General features: G+C 41.1%; 1 protein-coding gene across 3 annotated transcripts in view; it reads left to right on the top strand.

Annotated features, from left to right (window-relative positions):
• The window catches only part of LOC143767361 (uncharacterized), a 38,998-nt gene extending 25,716 nt beyond the window's left edge, over positions 1-13,282 (top strand). The window contains exons 11-17 of one of the 3 annotated variants that reach the window (XM_077255623.1): positions 3,214-3,264; positions 3,349-3,446; positions 3,631-3,721; positions 4,151-4,201; positions 4,285-4,382; positions 4,581-4,671; positions 12,064-13,282. In XM_077255623.1, coding sequence (XP_077111738.1) covers positions 3,214-3,264; positions 3,349-3,446; positions 3,631-3,721; positions 4,151-4,201; positions 4,285-4,382; positions 4,581-4,671; positions 12,064-12,647 — 1,064 coding nt within the window. In that variant the 3' untranslated portion in view covers positions 12,648-13,282. The remainder of the gene's footprint in view (positions 1-3,213; positions 3,265-3,348; positions 3,447-3,630; positions 3,722-4,150; positions 4,202-4,284; positions 4,383-4,580; positions 4,672-12,063) is intronic. The other 2 variants (XM_077255626.1, XM_077255624.1) reach the window with 2 other exon arrangements.
• Positions 13,283-16,581: the final 3,299 nt, after the last annotated feature.

Here is a 16,581-nt window from a genome sequence, read left to right as displayed (position 1 = left end):
CCTCCAGCACAGTTCTTCCCCTTTCTACCCAGCCATCGCTTTGTTACGCCAAGACGGGGTCATCATTCTGGTTCCAGAAAGCGAGATGTTTCTAGGGGTTCTACTCGATCTTAGTCGTGGTCCTGAAGAAGGTCGGAATGGTACAGCCTATCCTGGACCTGAAGTTACTCAACAGGTTCGTCAGGATCCGGTACTTCAGGATGGAGTCCCTCCACTCTGTCATCACTGCCAAAGGTCACTGCGCTTCGCTGTCCGAGAGGAATATTTCCAGTTTATGGTTTTGCCCTTCGGCCTCGCCACTGCTCCCAGGGCATTCTCAACGGTCAATGCGGTTGTCATGTCCATTTTGCACTCTCGGGGCGTGGTCGTTCTGCCATACCTAGACGACTCTCCTGATCAAGGGGCTGTCTTTCCAAGCTTGCGCGGAGGCATCCGTATCTCTTCGGATGCACTTTTTCTCACCTGGGCTGGCTGATAAAGAAATCTTTCCCAGTCCCGGATCAGCAGATATCCTTTTTGGTATGACCCTGCACACCTCCCGAGGGTTGGTAATTTTACCTCGACACTAGGTCATAGCCCTACAACAGGGGGCCCGGGCACTTTGTCACCCATTTTTCTCACTATTGGCCTGGGACAGGAATCCATTCTCTCTTGACCTTCGATGCCGCTTGTCTCTGCGGGTCAAGCGAGCGCTCAGGCGGTGGACTTTACAGTCTTCCCTCACCCAGGGGAAAATCTTTTCTCCCAGTACAATAGCTGGTATTCACCTCCAACGTCAGCCCTCTTGGGGGGCTGTCCTTCGGAATCACACGGCCCAATGTCTTGGAGATCTGGACGATTCGTTTGTTCCCACGGCTGTTCCATAACCTCCGAATACAGTCAGACAATGCCACGGCTGTGGCGTATATCATCTCAGCGGTTCACACCCCGGGTGTGGAATACAGGGCAGCAGACTTCCTTAGCCGTCAGGGCCTGGCCTTGAGAGAGTAGTCACTTAATCCAGAGGTATTCCAATAGATTTGTCAGTTACTTCCGAGGGTTATCAGGGCGGAAGGGATTCCAGTGATCCTTGTAGCTCTGGACTGGCCTTGCCGGGCGTGGTGTGTTTAGCTCATCATCAACGCTCCCTGGCGGATACTGGATCGACCAGATTTGCTCTCCCATGGACTGTTTTGCCACCAGGACTCAGGGGCCCTGTGCTTAAGGGCCTGGTTGTTGAATCCTGGGTCCTAACCCAAGTTGAGTTCTCCTGAGAAGTGTTATCCACTATGTTTAGTGCTTGGAAACCTGCGCATTTATTGCCACACCTGGACAACGTTTTTTTCACAGGGTGCAGGAAACGCCGTCGTTCTCCTCTTGCCTTCTCCATTCCGACTATTTTAAAGTTCTTTCAGACTGGGCAGGACTCAGGCCTAGCGCTTAGTCTCCTCAAAAGACAGATCTCTGCTGTATCAGTTTTGTTTCAGTGCTGGATTGCTTCTAAGCTGCAGGTGAAGACTTCATTCAGGGGTCTAGGGTACCCCCCTTCAGAGGGCCATTGGACGCCTGGGGCCTTAACTTGGTCCTGGGTGTTCCGCAGGAGGCTCCGTCTGAGCCACTGCAGGACGTCTCTTTGACTCACCTTTCATGGAAGGTTGCCTTCCTGGTTGCGGTGACTTCGATCAGGTGGGTATCGGAGCTGGCCGCTCTTTCCTGTCGAGCTCCTTTTCTCTTTTTTCACCAGAACAATGTGGTTCTCCAACCATCCCTGTGCTTTTTAGCCAAGATGGTCACTTCCTTTCAACTTAACGAGGACATTGTTCTGCCTTCATTTTCTCCACCACCAATATGCCGTTTTGACACTCTAGATCGTGAGGTCTCTCAGAAGATACATCTTCTAGGTGTTGTCCTTTTGCAAGATGGAAGCCTTATTCACTCTTCCTGTGGGTCACAGGAAGGGACTAGCCGCTTCCAAGTCCACAATGGCCAGGTGGATACGCTCGGCTATTCAAGAGTCTTACCGTGTCAGCAGCAAGCCTATCCCAGTGGGGATTTAGGCACACTCCACTCGTTCAGTGGGTGCTTCCTGGGCCATTTGGCTCTAGGCGTCGGTACTTCGACTTGGTCCAGTTTGCACACCTTCTTGAAGTACTACAACATTCACACTCAGGCCTCAGCAAATGTGAGCCTGGGAAGACAGATCATCCCCCAATGAGGCAAAGGAGAAACAGGGATTTTTGTGTACTCACCGTAAAATCCTTTTCTTTTAGCCACTCATTGGGGGACACAGTACCCACCTTGTTGGCCTGATGGCTATGTTTGTTCTTTGGTTTGAAATGCTGTACCTGTATTTGTTGGTTTTGATCTCCTGCTTTGTCACTGAACTGGTTTGGCTAGAGCCAATGGTAGGTGTATACTGCAGAGGAGGAGCTAATTTCTTTATATTCACTTAGTGTCAGCCTCCTATTGGCAGCAGCATACACCCATGGTCCTGTGTCCCCCAAGGAGTGGCTCGGAGAAAATTGTTTTGCGGTGAGTACACAAAAATCCCTGTTTCTTTATATGCATTGCTTTGTATTACATGCTCAGTCTCCATAAAAGGGCTTTGATTTTTCTTTTTAGACATCTGCATAGATCCAGCGTTCAACATATTAGTGTCCAGGTGCATATATTAGACTATGTGCACACGTATAATGGTCCACTGCAGATTTTTCCGCAGCGGATTTGATAAATCTGCAGGGCAAAAACGCGTTTTTGCTGCAGATTTATCGCGGATTTACCGCGGTTTTTCTGCGGATTTCACTGCAGTTTTTCAACTGCGTTTTTCTATAGGAGCAGCTGGAAAATCAATGTGGAATCCACAGAAAGAAGTGACATGCTGCGGAATGTAAACCGCTGCGTTTCCGCAAGATTTTTTCCGCAGCATGTGCACACCGTTTTTTGTTTCCCATAGGTTTACATTGTAATGTAAACTCATGGGAAACTGCTGAGGACCTGCAGCTGCGGAAACGCTGCGGATTTGCAGCGTTTTCCGCATCGTGTGCACATATTGATATCCTGTTCATTGTGTTATCAAATAGGACAGACTTTAACCCTATAGTGGGCTTGTCTGGATTATATCTTAGGCAGCCATTGGCCTATTTTTAAGTGTTTTTAATGTACTTTTTGGCTTATACCTCAATAAACATAGGTGGTCCCTTGTTTGGCATACTTGTTATTTTCTATGTTTTATAGTTCTGTACAAGGACATCATGATTGAGCTTCCCCGGCCCCTCACATCACCAGGTAATAGACAAGGACTAAATACACACAGACTATAATTATCTGTATGTAAAGAATGAATTCAGTCGCTGTTTGTGCTTCCTCCAGTTCTATCCAGTAAGTGGACAACACCAGAGAGATGTCCCCATCTTCTTCTTCCACACATCTGTAAACAAGAAGATCCCGATGTTCCTCAGTGTCATCAGGTAAGTGGAGAGAAGGTGTCATGAGATCTCTCCTATGATATGTAGACGTCTGTGAAGGTCTTGTTTTCAGTCTTGTTTTGTCCACCATTATTATATGTTTTATACTTGTGTAATGAGAACGGTGGAGATGACAGGATTAGAGCTGATTATAGATGTGACTTCTCCATCTGTCTGTGACTTTCAGGGTAACAATCTGCCCCATATTAATACTACAGAAATATACATGAGAGGTGATGAGCGATGTATAGAGGAGATTCCTACAGTTGACCGCACAGGTGAGTAGTAAATATTAAATGTAGAGTATAGTTACATAGCACCGTTTTGGTTGCTCTGGCAGTGTGTCATGTGTAATGTTTATCTAAACGTTTTAGTCTTTGCTGTCATTTCTATATATGTATTGCTTTGTATTTCTTGCTCAATCTCCATTATAGGGCTTTGATTTTTCTTTTTAGACATCTGCATAGATCCAGAATTCAGCATATTAGTGTCCTCGTGCATATGTTAAGGTTGCTGTGTTTGCCATTGATATCCTGTTCATTATGTCGTCAGATAGGACAGACTTTAACCCTATTGTGGGCTTATCTGGTATATATTTTAGATAGTCATTGGCCTATTTTTAAGTGTTTTTAATGTACTTTTTGTCTTATACCTTAGTAAACATAGATGGTCCCTTGTTTGGCATACTTCTTCTCTTTGTTTTATAGTTCTGTACAAGAATATCATGTTTGAACTTCCCCGACCCCTCACATCACCAGGTAATAGAAAGGACTAAATACACACGGCCTATAATTATCTGGTTGTAAATAATGAATTCAGTACCTGTGTGTGTTTCCTCTAGTTTTATCCAGTAAGAGGACAAAACCAAAAAGATATCTCCGTCCTATTCGTCCACGGGACTGTAAACCTGAAAATCCCAATGTTCCTCAGGATCATCAGGTAGATGGAGAGAAGGTGTCATGAGATCTCCCCTATGATGTGTAGATGGCTGTGAAGGTCTTGTGTTTAGTCTTGTTTTATCCACCAGTATTATATGTTTTACATTTGTGTAGTGAGAAGGGTGGAGATGGCAGGATTAGAGCTGATCATAGATGTGACTTCTCCATCTGTCTGTGACTTTTACAAAATTTCTTTCAGGGTAAATATCTGCCCCATATTAATACTACAGAGACATATGTGAGGGGTGATGAGTGGTATAAAGAGGAGATTCCTACAGATAACCGCACAGGTGAGGAGTAATCACTAAATGCAGAGTATAGTCTGTTGTTTTACTCATTCATTTACTGCTACAATTATGTGTTGAATTTTTAAAGGTATGTTACACAGAGCTGTTACACTTTTTTTTTTAATTCATGCAATGTTAGGGGCAAAATCTCAGTGCCTGAAGTTGAATTGACACTTTTTAGAATAGAAGTAGAAAGCTGGTCTCCATACATTGTGTTCTGGACGTACAGACATGTAATTACAGAAGATAGTCACTGGTCACAGCACTGATACATTGGTGTCTGCTACTGTCATTGATTGGGAGAAACACGCACACGTTTGGTCAGAATTGGAAGCATTAGCAGGACACCTGAGTAGCATTGAAAGTGAAATGTCAGGGAACCAATAAGGTGACTATAGAGTGGGGAAAATAAATATTTGATACACTGCCTATTTTGCAAGTTTTCTCACCTACAAAGGATGGAAATGTCTGTAATTTTTATCATATTAATTGCATCTGTTTATCATTAACTGTATAAAAACACTTGTCTACACACTCAACCAATAACACTCCAATCTCTTCACCATGACCAACACCAGAGACATGTCTAAGGACACCAGGGACAAAATTGTAGTCATGCACAAGGCTGGGATGGGCTACAGGACAATAGGCAAGCAACTTGGTTAGACGGCAACAACTGTTTGCCCAATTATTAGACAAAGGAAGAAGCACAAGATGACTGTCAATCTTCCTCGGGGCTGCAAAACTACATGGAAGGACCTGGTCAATGACCTGAAGAAAGCTGGGGCACAGTCTCAAACATTACCGTAACACACTACGCTGTCATGGAGTAAAATCCTGCAGGGCATGCAAGGTCCCCCTGCTCAGCGAGCTCATGTCCAGGCCCATTTGAAGTTCACCAGTGACCATCTGGATGATCCAGAGGAGGCATGGGAGAGAAGGTCAGATAAGACCAAATATAACTATTTGGTATCAACTCCACACGCCATGTTTGGTGGAAGAAGAAGTATGAGTACAACCCCAAGAACACTGTCCCAACCGTTAAGCACGGTGGGGGAAACATCGTGCTTTGGGGGTGCTTTTCTGCTAAGGGGGCAGTACGACTGCATCATATTGAAGGGAGGATGGATGGGGTCATGTATTGTAAGATTTTGGCCACAACCTCCGTCCCTCAGTAAGAGCATTGCAGATGGATCGTGGCTGGGTCTTCCAATATGACAATGACCCAAAAGACACATCCAGGGTAACTGTGGATAGGCTGTGTAAGAAGCATTTTAAGGTCCTGGAGGGGCCTAGCCAGTGTCAAGACCTGAACCCAATAGAAAATCTTTGTTGGGAGCTGAAACTTAATGTTGCCCAGTGACAGAAAAAAACCTGAAAGATCTGGAGAAGATATAACTGGAGGAGTGGGCCAAAACCTCTTTTGCAGTGTGTGATAACTTGGTCAAGAACTAGAGGAAACATCTGACCTCCGTAATTGCAAACAAGGGTTTCTGTACTAAATATTAAGTTCTGTTTTTCTATTGTATGAAATACTTATTTCATGCATTACAATGCAAATTAATTATTTAAAAATCATATAATGTGATTTTTTGGGGATCCAAATTGTACAAGTATAAATATCCAAATTTTATTAATAGATAATAATATATACAGTGGTATACCTAAAGCAGCCACATTAAAATATGAACAGACAACAAAAGTAGATAAAACAATTCACCCCACTATAGTAAAGGCGTACATTGTCCTGAATATGTGAACAGTCATGCATAACAGTAGTGACATTTTTCTGCATAATTCTGCACAATCCCACTAGAATGTGTGTTAGCTATTTATCATATGTACTGTATGTCTGTTCACATCTTCAGGACAATGTACGCATTTACTATAGTGGAGTGAATTGATTTCTCTGCTTCTGTTCTCTATTCATTATTTATTGTAATGTGGCTGCCTTACGTATTCCACTGTATGCATTATTATCTATTAATTCAAATTTTGATATTTATACTTGTACAATTTGGATCCCAGTATCTCTTTGTTGAACTCAGTAGGTTCCTATATGCTCTCATATAGGAGGGTATTATATTACTTCTTTGAGGATTATTATACGTTCAATGTGATTTTCTGGTTTTTCTTTTTAGATTCTGTCTATCACAGGTGAAGTGTACCTATGATAAAATTTACAGACTTTTCTAGTCTTGCAAAATCTGCAGTGTATCAAATACTTATTTTCCTCACTGTACTTTTTGATTTTAATATATGCTGGATCAAAGTTTTTTGCAGTCCAATAAATAAAATAGTTCTAACTCTTCAAAATCGATATGAGGAGGACGCCTGTGATGGCAACCAGAGCTAAATCTGATCGCTGCTGTTTAACAATTTAGAAGCTGCTGTCAGTTGTTGATAGCATGTAAATGGTTTTGATTAAAGTTGGTGTACTGTATATTCTGTCAACCATCATCCTCGTTAGGCCATCACGGAGAGTCAATGGATTGCTATGGCACCTGCGGGCCTACTGAAGGCTCCCATAACTTAATCCTTATGGCTGTGACTGGGCTTAATAGTAGAATGTTATTTTCACTATGTACTGCAATGCTGATGTATTGCAGTGTATAGTAGAGGCAATGAGATGATCAAAGTGAACAAGTCCCTTAGGGGGCAATAGCAATAAAATATAATTTGAAAAGTTTGTAAACGAAAGGACTTCATATCCTTCATACCACTTTTTTGTAACAGGTTGGAAGGACATTATATGGTGAGGTGAACGTTATCATACAAAACTATAATTCATCCCACAAAAATCCTTCACACTGCTGTATCAAAAGAAAAGTAAATTAGCTCTGGCTCTTTTAAGAAGAGAAGGAAGGAAGTTAAAACTAAAAAATTCAAATTACAGTGGGTACGAAAAGTATTCAGACCCCTTTAAATTTTTCACTCTTTGTTTCATTATAGCCATTCAAAAAATTCAAAAAAGTTCACTTTTTTTTCACATTAATGTACATTCTGCACCCCATCTTGAGTGAAAAAAAAGCAGAAATGTAGAAATTTTTGCAAATTTAATAAAAAAGAAAAACTGAAATTTCACATGGTCATAAGTATTCAGACCCTTTGCTCAGACACTCATATTTAAGTCACATGCTGTCCATTTCCTGTGATCCTCCTTGAGATGGTTCTGCTCCTTCATTGGAGTCCAGCTGTGTTTCATTAAACTGATAGGACTTGTAAGATTGTGGTAGCATCGTACGCAGTGAAGAGGCAGTGACCCACAAAGTTTCAACACTAAAGTCTCTTTAATATGATTCCTCACAGCATTAAAGTCCAATTCACACAAATGCATATAACTTCAGTGTATATTATCAGTGTTCAGTTCACACCAGTTCATAGGACTTGATTTGGAAAGGCACACACATGTCTATATAACACCTCACAGCTCACAGTGCATGTCAGACGAAATGAGAATCATGAGGTCAAAGGAGCTTTCCAAGGAGCTCAGAGACAGAATTGTGGCAAGGCACAGATCTGGCCAAGGTTACAACAGAATTTCTGAAGTACTCAAGGTTCCAAAGAGCACAGTGGCCTCCATAATCCTTAAATGGGAGAAGTTGGGGATCACCAGAAGTCTCCTAGACCTGGCCTTCCAGCCAAACTGAGCAATCATGGGAGAAGAGCTTTGGTGAGAGAGGTAAAGAAGAACCCCAAGATCACTGTGGCTGAGCTCCAGAGATGCAGTAGGGAGATGGGAGAAAGTTCCACAAAGTCAACTATCTTTGCAGCCCTCCACCAGTCGGTCCTTTATGGCAGATTGGACTGACGGAAGCCTCTCCTCAATGCAAGACATATGAAAGCCCGCATAGAGTTAGCTAAAAAACACATGAAGGACTCCCAGACTATGAGAAATAAGATTCTGTGGTATGATGAGACATAGTTAGACCTTTTCTGTGAGAATTCTAAGCGTTATGTGTGGAGAAAACCAGGCATGCTCATCACCTGCCCAATACACTCCCAACAGTGAAACATGGTGGTGGCAGCATCATTCTATGGGGGTGTTTTTCAGCTGCAGAGACAGGACTACTGGTTGCCATTGAAGGAAACATGAATGTGGTCAAATACAGAGATATCCTGGATGAAAACCTCTTCCGGAGTGCTCTGGACCTCAGACTTGACTGAAGGTTCACCTTCCAACAAGACAATGACCCTAAGCACACAGCTAAAATAGAAAAGGAGTGGCTTCAGAACAACTCTGTGACTATTCTTGTCTGGCCCAGCAAGAGCCCTGACCTAAACCAAATTGAGCATCCCTGAAGAGACCTGAAAATGGCTGTCCACTAACGTTCACCATCCAACCTGATGGAACTGGAGAGGATCTGCAAGGAAGAATGACAGAGGATCCCCAAATCCAGATGTGAATAGCTTGTTGCATCATGCCCAAGAAGACTAATGGCTGTACTAGCTTAAAAGGGTGCTTCTACCAGGGCCGGACTGGCCATCTGGCAATTCTGGTAAATGCCAGAGAGGCCTGTCTGGGCATGGGCCACCTTGTGTGCTACATTGTTAACAGAATTAGTGTTCTCAAGACACCCATACTGTTAAGAGTTGTGACCAAGCACTAAGTCGCTGACTCCGTCACTTACCCCACCAGGCCACCGGTATTATTAGAAATATTGGTCTTGTAGTAAATCTTGCTTTTCTCCATCCAGGGTAATATATCCCATCTGGCGTTTGGGACAGTGACAGCATGGGCCTGTGTGATTTCAAATGCCAGGGCTGAATTTCAGCCCCAGTCCATACCTGGCTTCTACTCAATACTTAGCAAACGTTCTGAATACTTATGACCATGTGATATTTCAGTTTTTCATTTTTAATAAATTTGCAAAAAATACTACATTTCTGGGTTTTTTTTAGTCAAGATGGGGTGCAAAGTCTACATTAATGAGGAAAAAATGAACTTTTTTGAATTTACCAAATGGCTGCAATGAAACAAAGAGTGAAAATTTTAAGGGGTCTGAATACTTTCCGTACCCACTGTAGTTCCCTGTAATAGATAATAGCTGTGGAGATCAATAAGAAAGAAAATGGCCAAATCCGAGGATCATTCTGTAATAAGGAAATACTAAATCTAAAATTTAGATGTTTAGATACAGAGAATTGGTCTAGAAATAACCTTTACAACTTTGACAGAAAAGCACAAAAGAATTGGTTATCTCTAGAAAATCGATCAGATAAATTGACCTTGACTTCAGGTGTTGGCGCTAAAGCTTCAGCTTTGGAATTTGTTTTGTAATTTCATGCTGCAATTGAGAGAATCCATGAACCTAATCCACCACAGGTTTCTGACCAGTTCTAACTTCACACTATTAGCCAGTTATTATTTTATGATTATGCTTACTATCAAGGTGAAAAACAAAAAGCCTCGAGCTTTGGTGCTAGTCAACTGGGTCCAAAGTATTTTTGGGATTCAACCTTCAACAATGATTTGGATTTCAATGTAGGGAGTCCATAGGTCATGCAATGGATTTCTTGCTAACTCTCAGTTTACACTTTATGAGTTTTATAGAGTAAGAACAATTATATTGAGTCATACCTAGAAATCAGGCAGGAGGACTTCAGGAGCAAAGCCAAGGTAAATTCTAGCAGTAGTTCAAGGTGTATTGTGGCTGCAAATGTCTTAATCAGTTGAAGTTTGAATTTTATAGACATTTTGATATGGAAATGTTATACAGTGGGGCAAAAAAGTATTTAGTCAGTCAGCAATAGTGCAAGTTCCACCACTTAAAATGATGAGAGGCGTCTGTAATTTACATCATAGGTAGACCTCAACTATGGGAGACAAACTGAGAAAAAAAAATCCAGAAAATCACATTGTCTGTTTTTTTATCATTTTATTTGCATATTATGGTGGAAAATAAGTATTTGGTCAGAAACAAAATTTCATCTCAATACTTTGTAATATATTCTTTGTTGGCAATGACAGAGGTCAAACGTTTTCTGTAAGTCTTCACAAGGTTGCCACACACTGTTGTTGGTATGTTGGCCCATTCCTCCATGCAGATCTCCTCTAGAGCAGTGATGTTTTTGGCTTTTCGCTTGGCAACACGGACTTTCAACTCCCTCCAAAGGTTTTCTATAGGGTTGAGATCTGGAGACTGGCTAGGCCACTCCAGGACCTTGAAATGCTTCTTACGAAGCCACTCCTTCGTTGCCCTGGCGGTGTGCTTTGGATCATTGTCATGTTGAAAGACCCAGCCACGTTTCATCTTCAATGCCCTTGCTGATGGAAGGAGGTTTGCACTCAAAATCTCACGATACATGGCCCCATTCATTCTTTCATGTACCCGGATCAGTCGTCCTGGCCCCTTTGCAGAGAAACAGCCCCAAAGCATGATGTTTCCACCACCATGCTTTACAGTAGGTATGGTGTTTGATGGATGCAACTCAGTATTCTTTTTCCTCCAAACACGACAAGTTGTGTTTCTACCAAACAGTTCCAGTTTGGTTTCATCAGACCATAGGACATTCTCCCAAAACTCCTCTGGATCATCCAAATGCTCTCTAGCAAACTTCAGACGGGCCCGGACATGTACTGGCTTAAGCAGTGGGACACGTCTGGCACTGCAGGATCTGAGTCCATGGTGGCGTAGTGTGTTACTTATGGTAGGCCTTGTTACATTGGTCCCAGCTCTCTGCAGTTCATTCACTAGGTCCCCCCGCGTGGTTCTGGGATTTTTGCTCACCGTTCTTGTGATCATTCTGACCCCACGGGGTGGGATTTTGCGTGGAGCCCCAGATCGAGGGAGATTATCAGTGGTCTTGAATGTCTTCCATTTTCTAATTATTGCTCCCACTGTTGATTTCTTCACTCCAAGCTGGTTGGCTATTGCAGATTCAGTCTTCCCAGCCTGGTGCAGGGCTTCAATTTTGTTTCTGGTGTCCTTTGACAGCTCTTTGGTCTTCACCATAGTGGAGTTTGGAGTCAGACTGTTTGAGGGTGTGCACAGGTGTCTTTTTATACTGATAACAAGTTTAAACAGGTGCCATTACTACAGGTAATGAGTGGAGGAAAGAGGAGACTCTTAAAGAAGAAGTTACAGGTCTGTGAGAGCCAGAAATCTTGATTGTTTGTTTCTGACGAAATACTTATTTTCCACCATAATATGCAAATAAAATGATAAAAAAACAGACAATGTGATTTTCTGGATTTTTTTGTCTCAGTTTGTCTCCCATAGTTGAGGTCTACCTATGATGTAAATTACAGACGCCTCTCATCTTTTTAAGTGGTGGAACTTGCACTATTGCTGACTGACTAAATACTTTTTTGCCCCACTGTAAATTATATTTGACTTAATATGTCTATAAGGCAGTGTTACTGAATAATAATAATGGTTTCATTTTTGGAAGATGTCTGTACCAGGGGCTCAGAGGAACAGATGATATCAGACGTTAAAGCAGATGATCATAATGTTACAGCAGACACAAATGAAGAGTGTGATACTATCCCAGAAATGCCTCCAGTCCATCACAACAAAAATCTATCAAGCAATGCTTTTCAACAGGTTATTTCTACGGATTCGTCACAGACTTTTAAGCAAAATAAAAATAACAAAAGGGACAAGCAACGTAAAAGAGTTCGAATAAGAAAGAAGCAATTTTCTTGTTCAGAATGTGAGAAATGTTTTATAAGCAAAGCAACTCTTCTTATACATCAAAGAATTCACACGGGGGAGAAGCCATATTCATGTTCAGAATGTGGGAGATGTTTTAATCAGAAAACAAATCTTGTTACACATCAGAGAAGACACACAGGGGAGCAGTTATTCTCATGTTCAGAATGTGGGAAAGGGTTTAATCAGAAAATAAATCTTGTTACACATCAGAGAATTCACACAGGGGAGAAGCCATATTCATGTTCAGAATGTGGGAAATGTTTTACAGACAAATCAAGTTTTGTTAGACATCAAAGAACACACACAGGAAAGAAGTAGCTATTTTCTTGTTACTAGAATGGTAATTTTTTAATGTGAAATCAAATATTGTTGTATATCAAAGAATTCACACAACTAAGAAACCATTTTCATGTGTAGAATGTAGCAGTCCCATTACTTATCCAATCATAAAGTAATCATAGTAATGAAAAGACTTTATTCAAATGAACACTACCTTACAGTCCCTCGTTAACCATTTAAAAAAAAAATAAAAATTATCCCATTCCGGTCCAAAGGAGTCCAAATTGTGAAACCTGTAAAAACATTAGAAACAATAAACAAAAAAATCTTTAATGGAGTTTGTTATGTTAGTAAATGAGTTGAGTTAGGCTACATTCCCATATCCATTTGACACCACCTGGGACTGTGTCCGTCTTGTGCTCAGACAGCACACTGACCTACAGAGTTTCATTTAAGCCTTACACACAGTTTACTCTTTCGAGTCTGGGATAAAACTTGCCTGTTCAAGTCTATGGGTGTGTAAATAATAATTTGAATCCACATTCGAGGGGCTTCCTATTTTTACAGATAGATTTCCATTATTAACTCATGGAACCGTATTTTATAATGAATATGAAAATGGACATCACACGGATGTCACACGGACATAAAAAACGAAAATAGAAAAACTTAAAAAAGACCCTCCTACTATTTACAAAAACTTTTTTTAATACCATAAAAAGGTGGGGTTAAAAAGTATAATGGAATTTGATAACAATGCAGAAAAGCGAGGGGACAGTGGGGCTAGTCCAGTCTAACATTATGGAGCGCATTTGAGACATGGGAGAAAAAGATGCAGGACCACTGAAAGAAATATTGAATTATTACGCTTCCAATAGGATCTCTTTTTTGTGGTTTATGTATCAGGACTTTACAGTTACATACAATAAGTATCATTACATTTACTCTATGAATATATGGACATGGTGATAATGCTGTTATCTGTACGCATTACGTATTTCTTTATTGGTCAGTTTATAGAATATTGATTGGGAATTATTGCTAATTTATCGGGACTTTACGGTTACATACCATAGGTATCATGACATTTACTCTGTGAAGATATGAAATATATGAAGTTGGCTAGAAATTTGTGGTTATGCTATTTGTTTTAGACCTTCTGACAACTATCTAGGCCCTTCAGAAATGGTCTTTGTTAAGGACTTGCACTGTGCTTTTCTGATATACTAGCAGAGTATTGTTCTGATATACTAATGACATTTGTTTATATTGTGTGGTGGTATCTGGTCACTATAAACCTGTATCTATTGCAGTTGATTCTGCTTCTACTCTAATAAGAAAATTATTTTATCAAATGATCTGGCTTATATATATCTTAAAAGAGTGACTATAAGTGCTCCATTGATGCTTTAACCATCTACTGATGGCTTTTTTTTGCAACGTGAAATATTTTATATACATTGGTATTGTTATTTTCACAAATATTGTCACCTCATCACACATTCTTGGTGTTTACACTTCGGGCATAATAGGGTCAGAGAGGGAGACGAGGAGCAGGGGCGACACATCGCAATACTAGGGTGCCAGCCTCCGCGGCAAGGTAGGAAAAGTGGTTGAGACCGTTATAGGGCTAGCCCCACTGCCCCCTCCCCCTTCCTGCATTGTTACCAAATCCTATTGGACTCTTTAGCCTCTCCTTTTTATGGTATTAAAATTTAAGGTTTTGTAAATAGTAAGAGGGACTTTAATTTTTTTCTTTTTGAGTTTCTGGGACCTTGTTTTCTATCTCAATAATCTTATACCTAAAAAATGAACATGTGGGAGGCACATGGATAGAAATCTGAAATTGTTTGACCTGTACGGGAAATGTCGTAAAGAAAACAAAAACTGAAGCGCCGAGATTTTTTTTCTTGGTGACTGCACCTCCCACAAAAAATGCAGTAAAAAGTGATCCAAACCATTGACAATTCTAGGGGTCTGGGAAAAACACATAAAGCATATGGATGTCATCTGTGTATTGTCCGTGTGTAGCATTACAAAGCATAGTAGAAACGTTGTTATTTCTTTTTTTATCCATACCGTAAAAATACTGATGACACAGTGATGGTAAAATCAGACACACTGATGGAAAACCCTGATGACTCCAGTACCAGATTTTCATATATGTGTCTAATATGGACGTGTGAAGGACATTTCAGAGGGATTTGGACTGTGCTGCTAACTGACAACTTATGAGCAGAAAATGGTCAAAGATACAGTTGTGTCATGTGCAAGAGTTAGTTAGGGGCAACGTATAAGCACTGGATGAGGCAGGATATAGGTCAGGAGGAAGCAAAGGTTTATTTCGAGCAGTGATAAAAAATCTACTGCTTCTGCCACTGTCTAGTCACTTGAAAATTTGACCCAGAAGATCATCTGAGCAGACCCAGAAGATCATCTGAGCACGTTATATATACTACAGTGCATGATGGCAATAAAGACTACATGACTAATAAATCAATTATTAAACAAGTGAATTAAGTCCAGAATTAAAAAACAGCATGAGTAGAAGAATGGGTAATAGGAAGAGTCTAGAACTGTGCATAACAGACATAAGTGTGTACAGACATTATCACAGAGCAGTGTTTTAAGATATTAGATTTTAAGATTGTGTTATTGAAAAATTGGAAAGGTGGTCATTTAATTTTTTCCTATCCCCACAACAGCACCACAGGAAGAGAGTTTCCGCCCCCAAGGACAGGAAACTAGAGATTTAAAAGGCAGAGCCTCAGCCCGCTTCAGTGGCTTCTTATCCTTGGAGGAAGACCTACAGTACCTGGTGATGCCAGTGATATTTAGGACTTTTCTCCCCAGTAAGTGGGGTGGAGGGGTCGCTGAGTTCCACGGCAGAACAGTAAGCTGAAGCGATGCAGCTTGTAGGCCACCATCTGCAGTGACCAGGTCTAGTGATTTTCTGGCTCAAGTAGATGTGGCAAAATCTTCCCTGTCTTTCCCGACAGCCGCAGTGATGATTTCCGAGACACCTACAATCTTATAAGAGGTGCATTCCCTATATTCCTCATCTGCAGAATGGAGGAAGAAAGCCAAGCCAGGGATCCTGTGGAGGAGGTAGCCCCTCCGTACATGACAGTTCCTGCTGCCAGGGTGGGTAACTCAAATACCCTTCCAACTTTAGCACTAATGCTGTCTCCCCAGAATGTATTTTGTTATAGGACAAACCTTGGAAAGCACTTAATAAATCAAAGGATCTGAACTATATAGAACCAAATTATATCTGTCTTATGATAAAAGGTTGTGACAACATTGTATTGAATAAACATTGGCAGTGGAATCCTCATCCCTTATTGAAAATCTGAAAGCGATAGTTAAAACAGAGGTCAGGAATTCACCTAAGGGACTTATGAATAGGACCCCTTATGTTCGTAGTGAGATGCTGGACACAAGCTCCTACGAAGACTTGGAAGATGGGGAATTAGAAGGATTCTGCTCAGATGTTTCATCTTCATCAGCTTCCTCAGATGATAACAAATGCCGTCCTTGTTTTCCATCATAAGATACGGATAAATTAATTAAGTTGGTTAGGGCCACAATGAAAATTGAGGGCACTAAGGAGCCCAAAACCATACAGTATGTGATATTTGGGGGTTTGCAGGTGAGAAAGCAGTGCATAAAAACGTGTCCTTCCTGATAAAATGAAGTTGAAGAAGCCTGATAAAAGAGACTATATTCCAAAAGGGATTAAAAGAAAAAAAAAAAAAAAAACCTTCTGAAGGATCACCTGGTTAAAAAGGCAGAACGTTTCCTCAAAAGGGTCTGGGACTCCGGGGCTGCAGTATTTAAGCCAAACATCACAGCAAGATCTTTAATTGTATGGTTAAATCAGCTGCAATCGCCCATACAAAAAGGGGCTGACTTTTTATTACACATGTCCACAGATGCTGTAAGGCTCACAGCCCACTCATGCTCTTTACCT

This window comes from Ranitomeya variabilis, chromosome 4, assembly GCF_051348905.1.
Source record: "Ranitomeya variabilis isolate aRanVar5 chromosome 4, aRanVar5.hap1, whole genome shotgun sequence".
Lineage (NCBI taxonomy): Eukaryota > Metazoa > Chordata > Amphibia > Anura > Dendrobatidae > Ranitomeya > Ranitomeya variabilis.
Note: the sequence above shows the minus strand (reverse complement) of the source record. Positions and strands in the feature narration are given on the sequence as shown.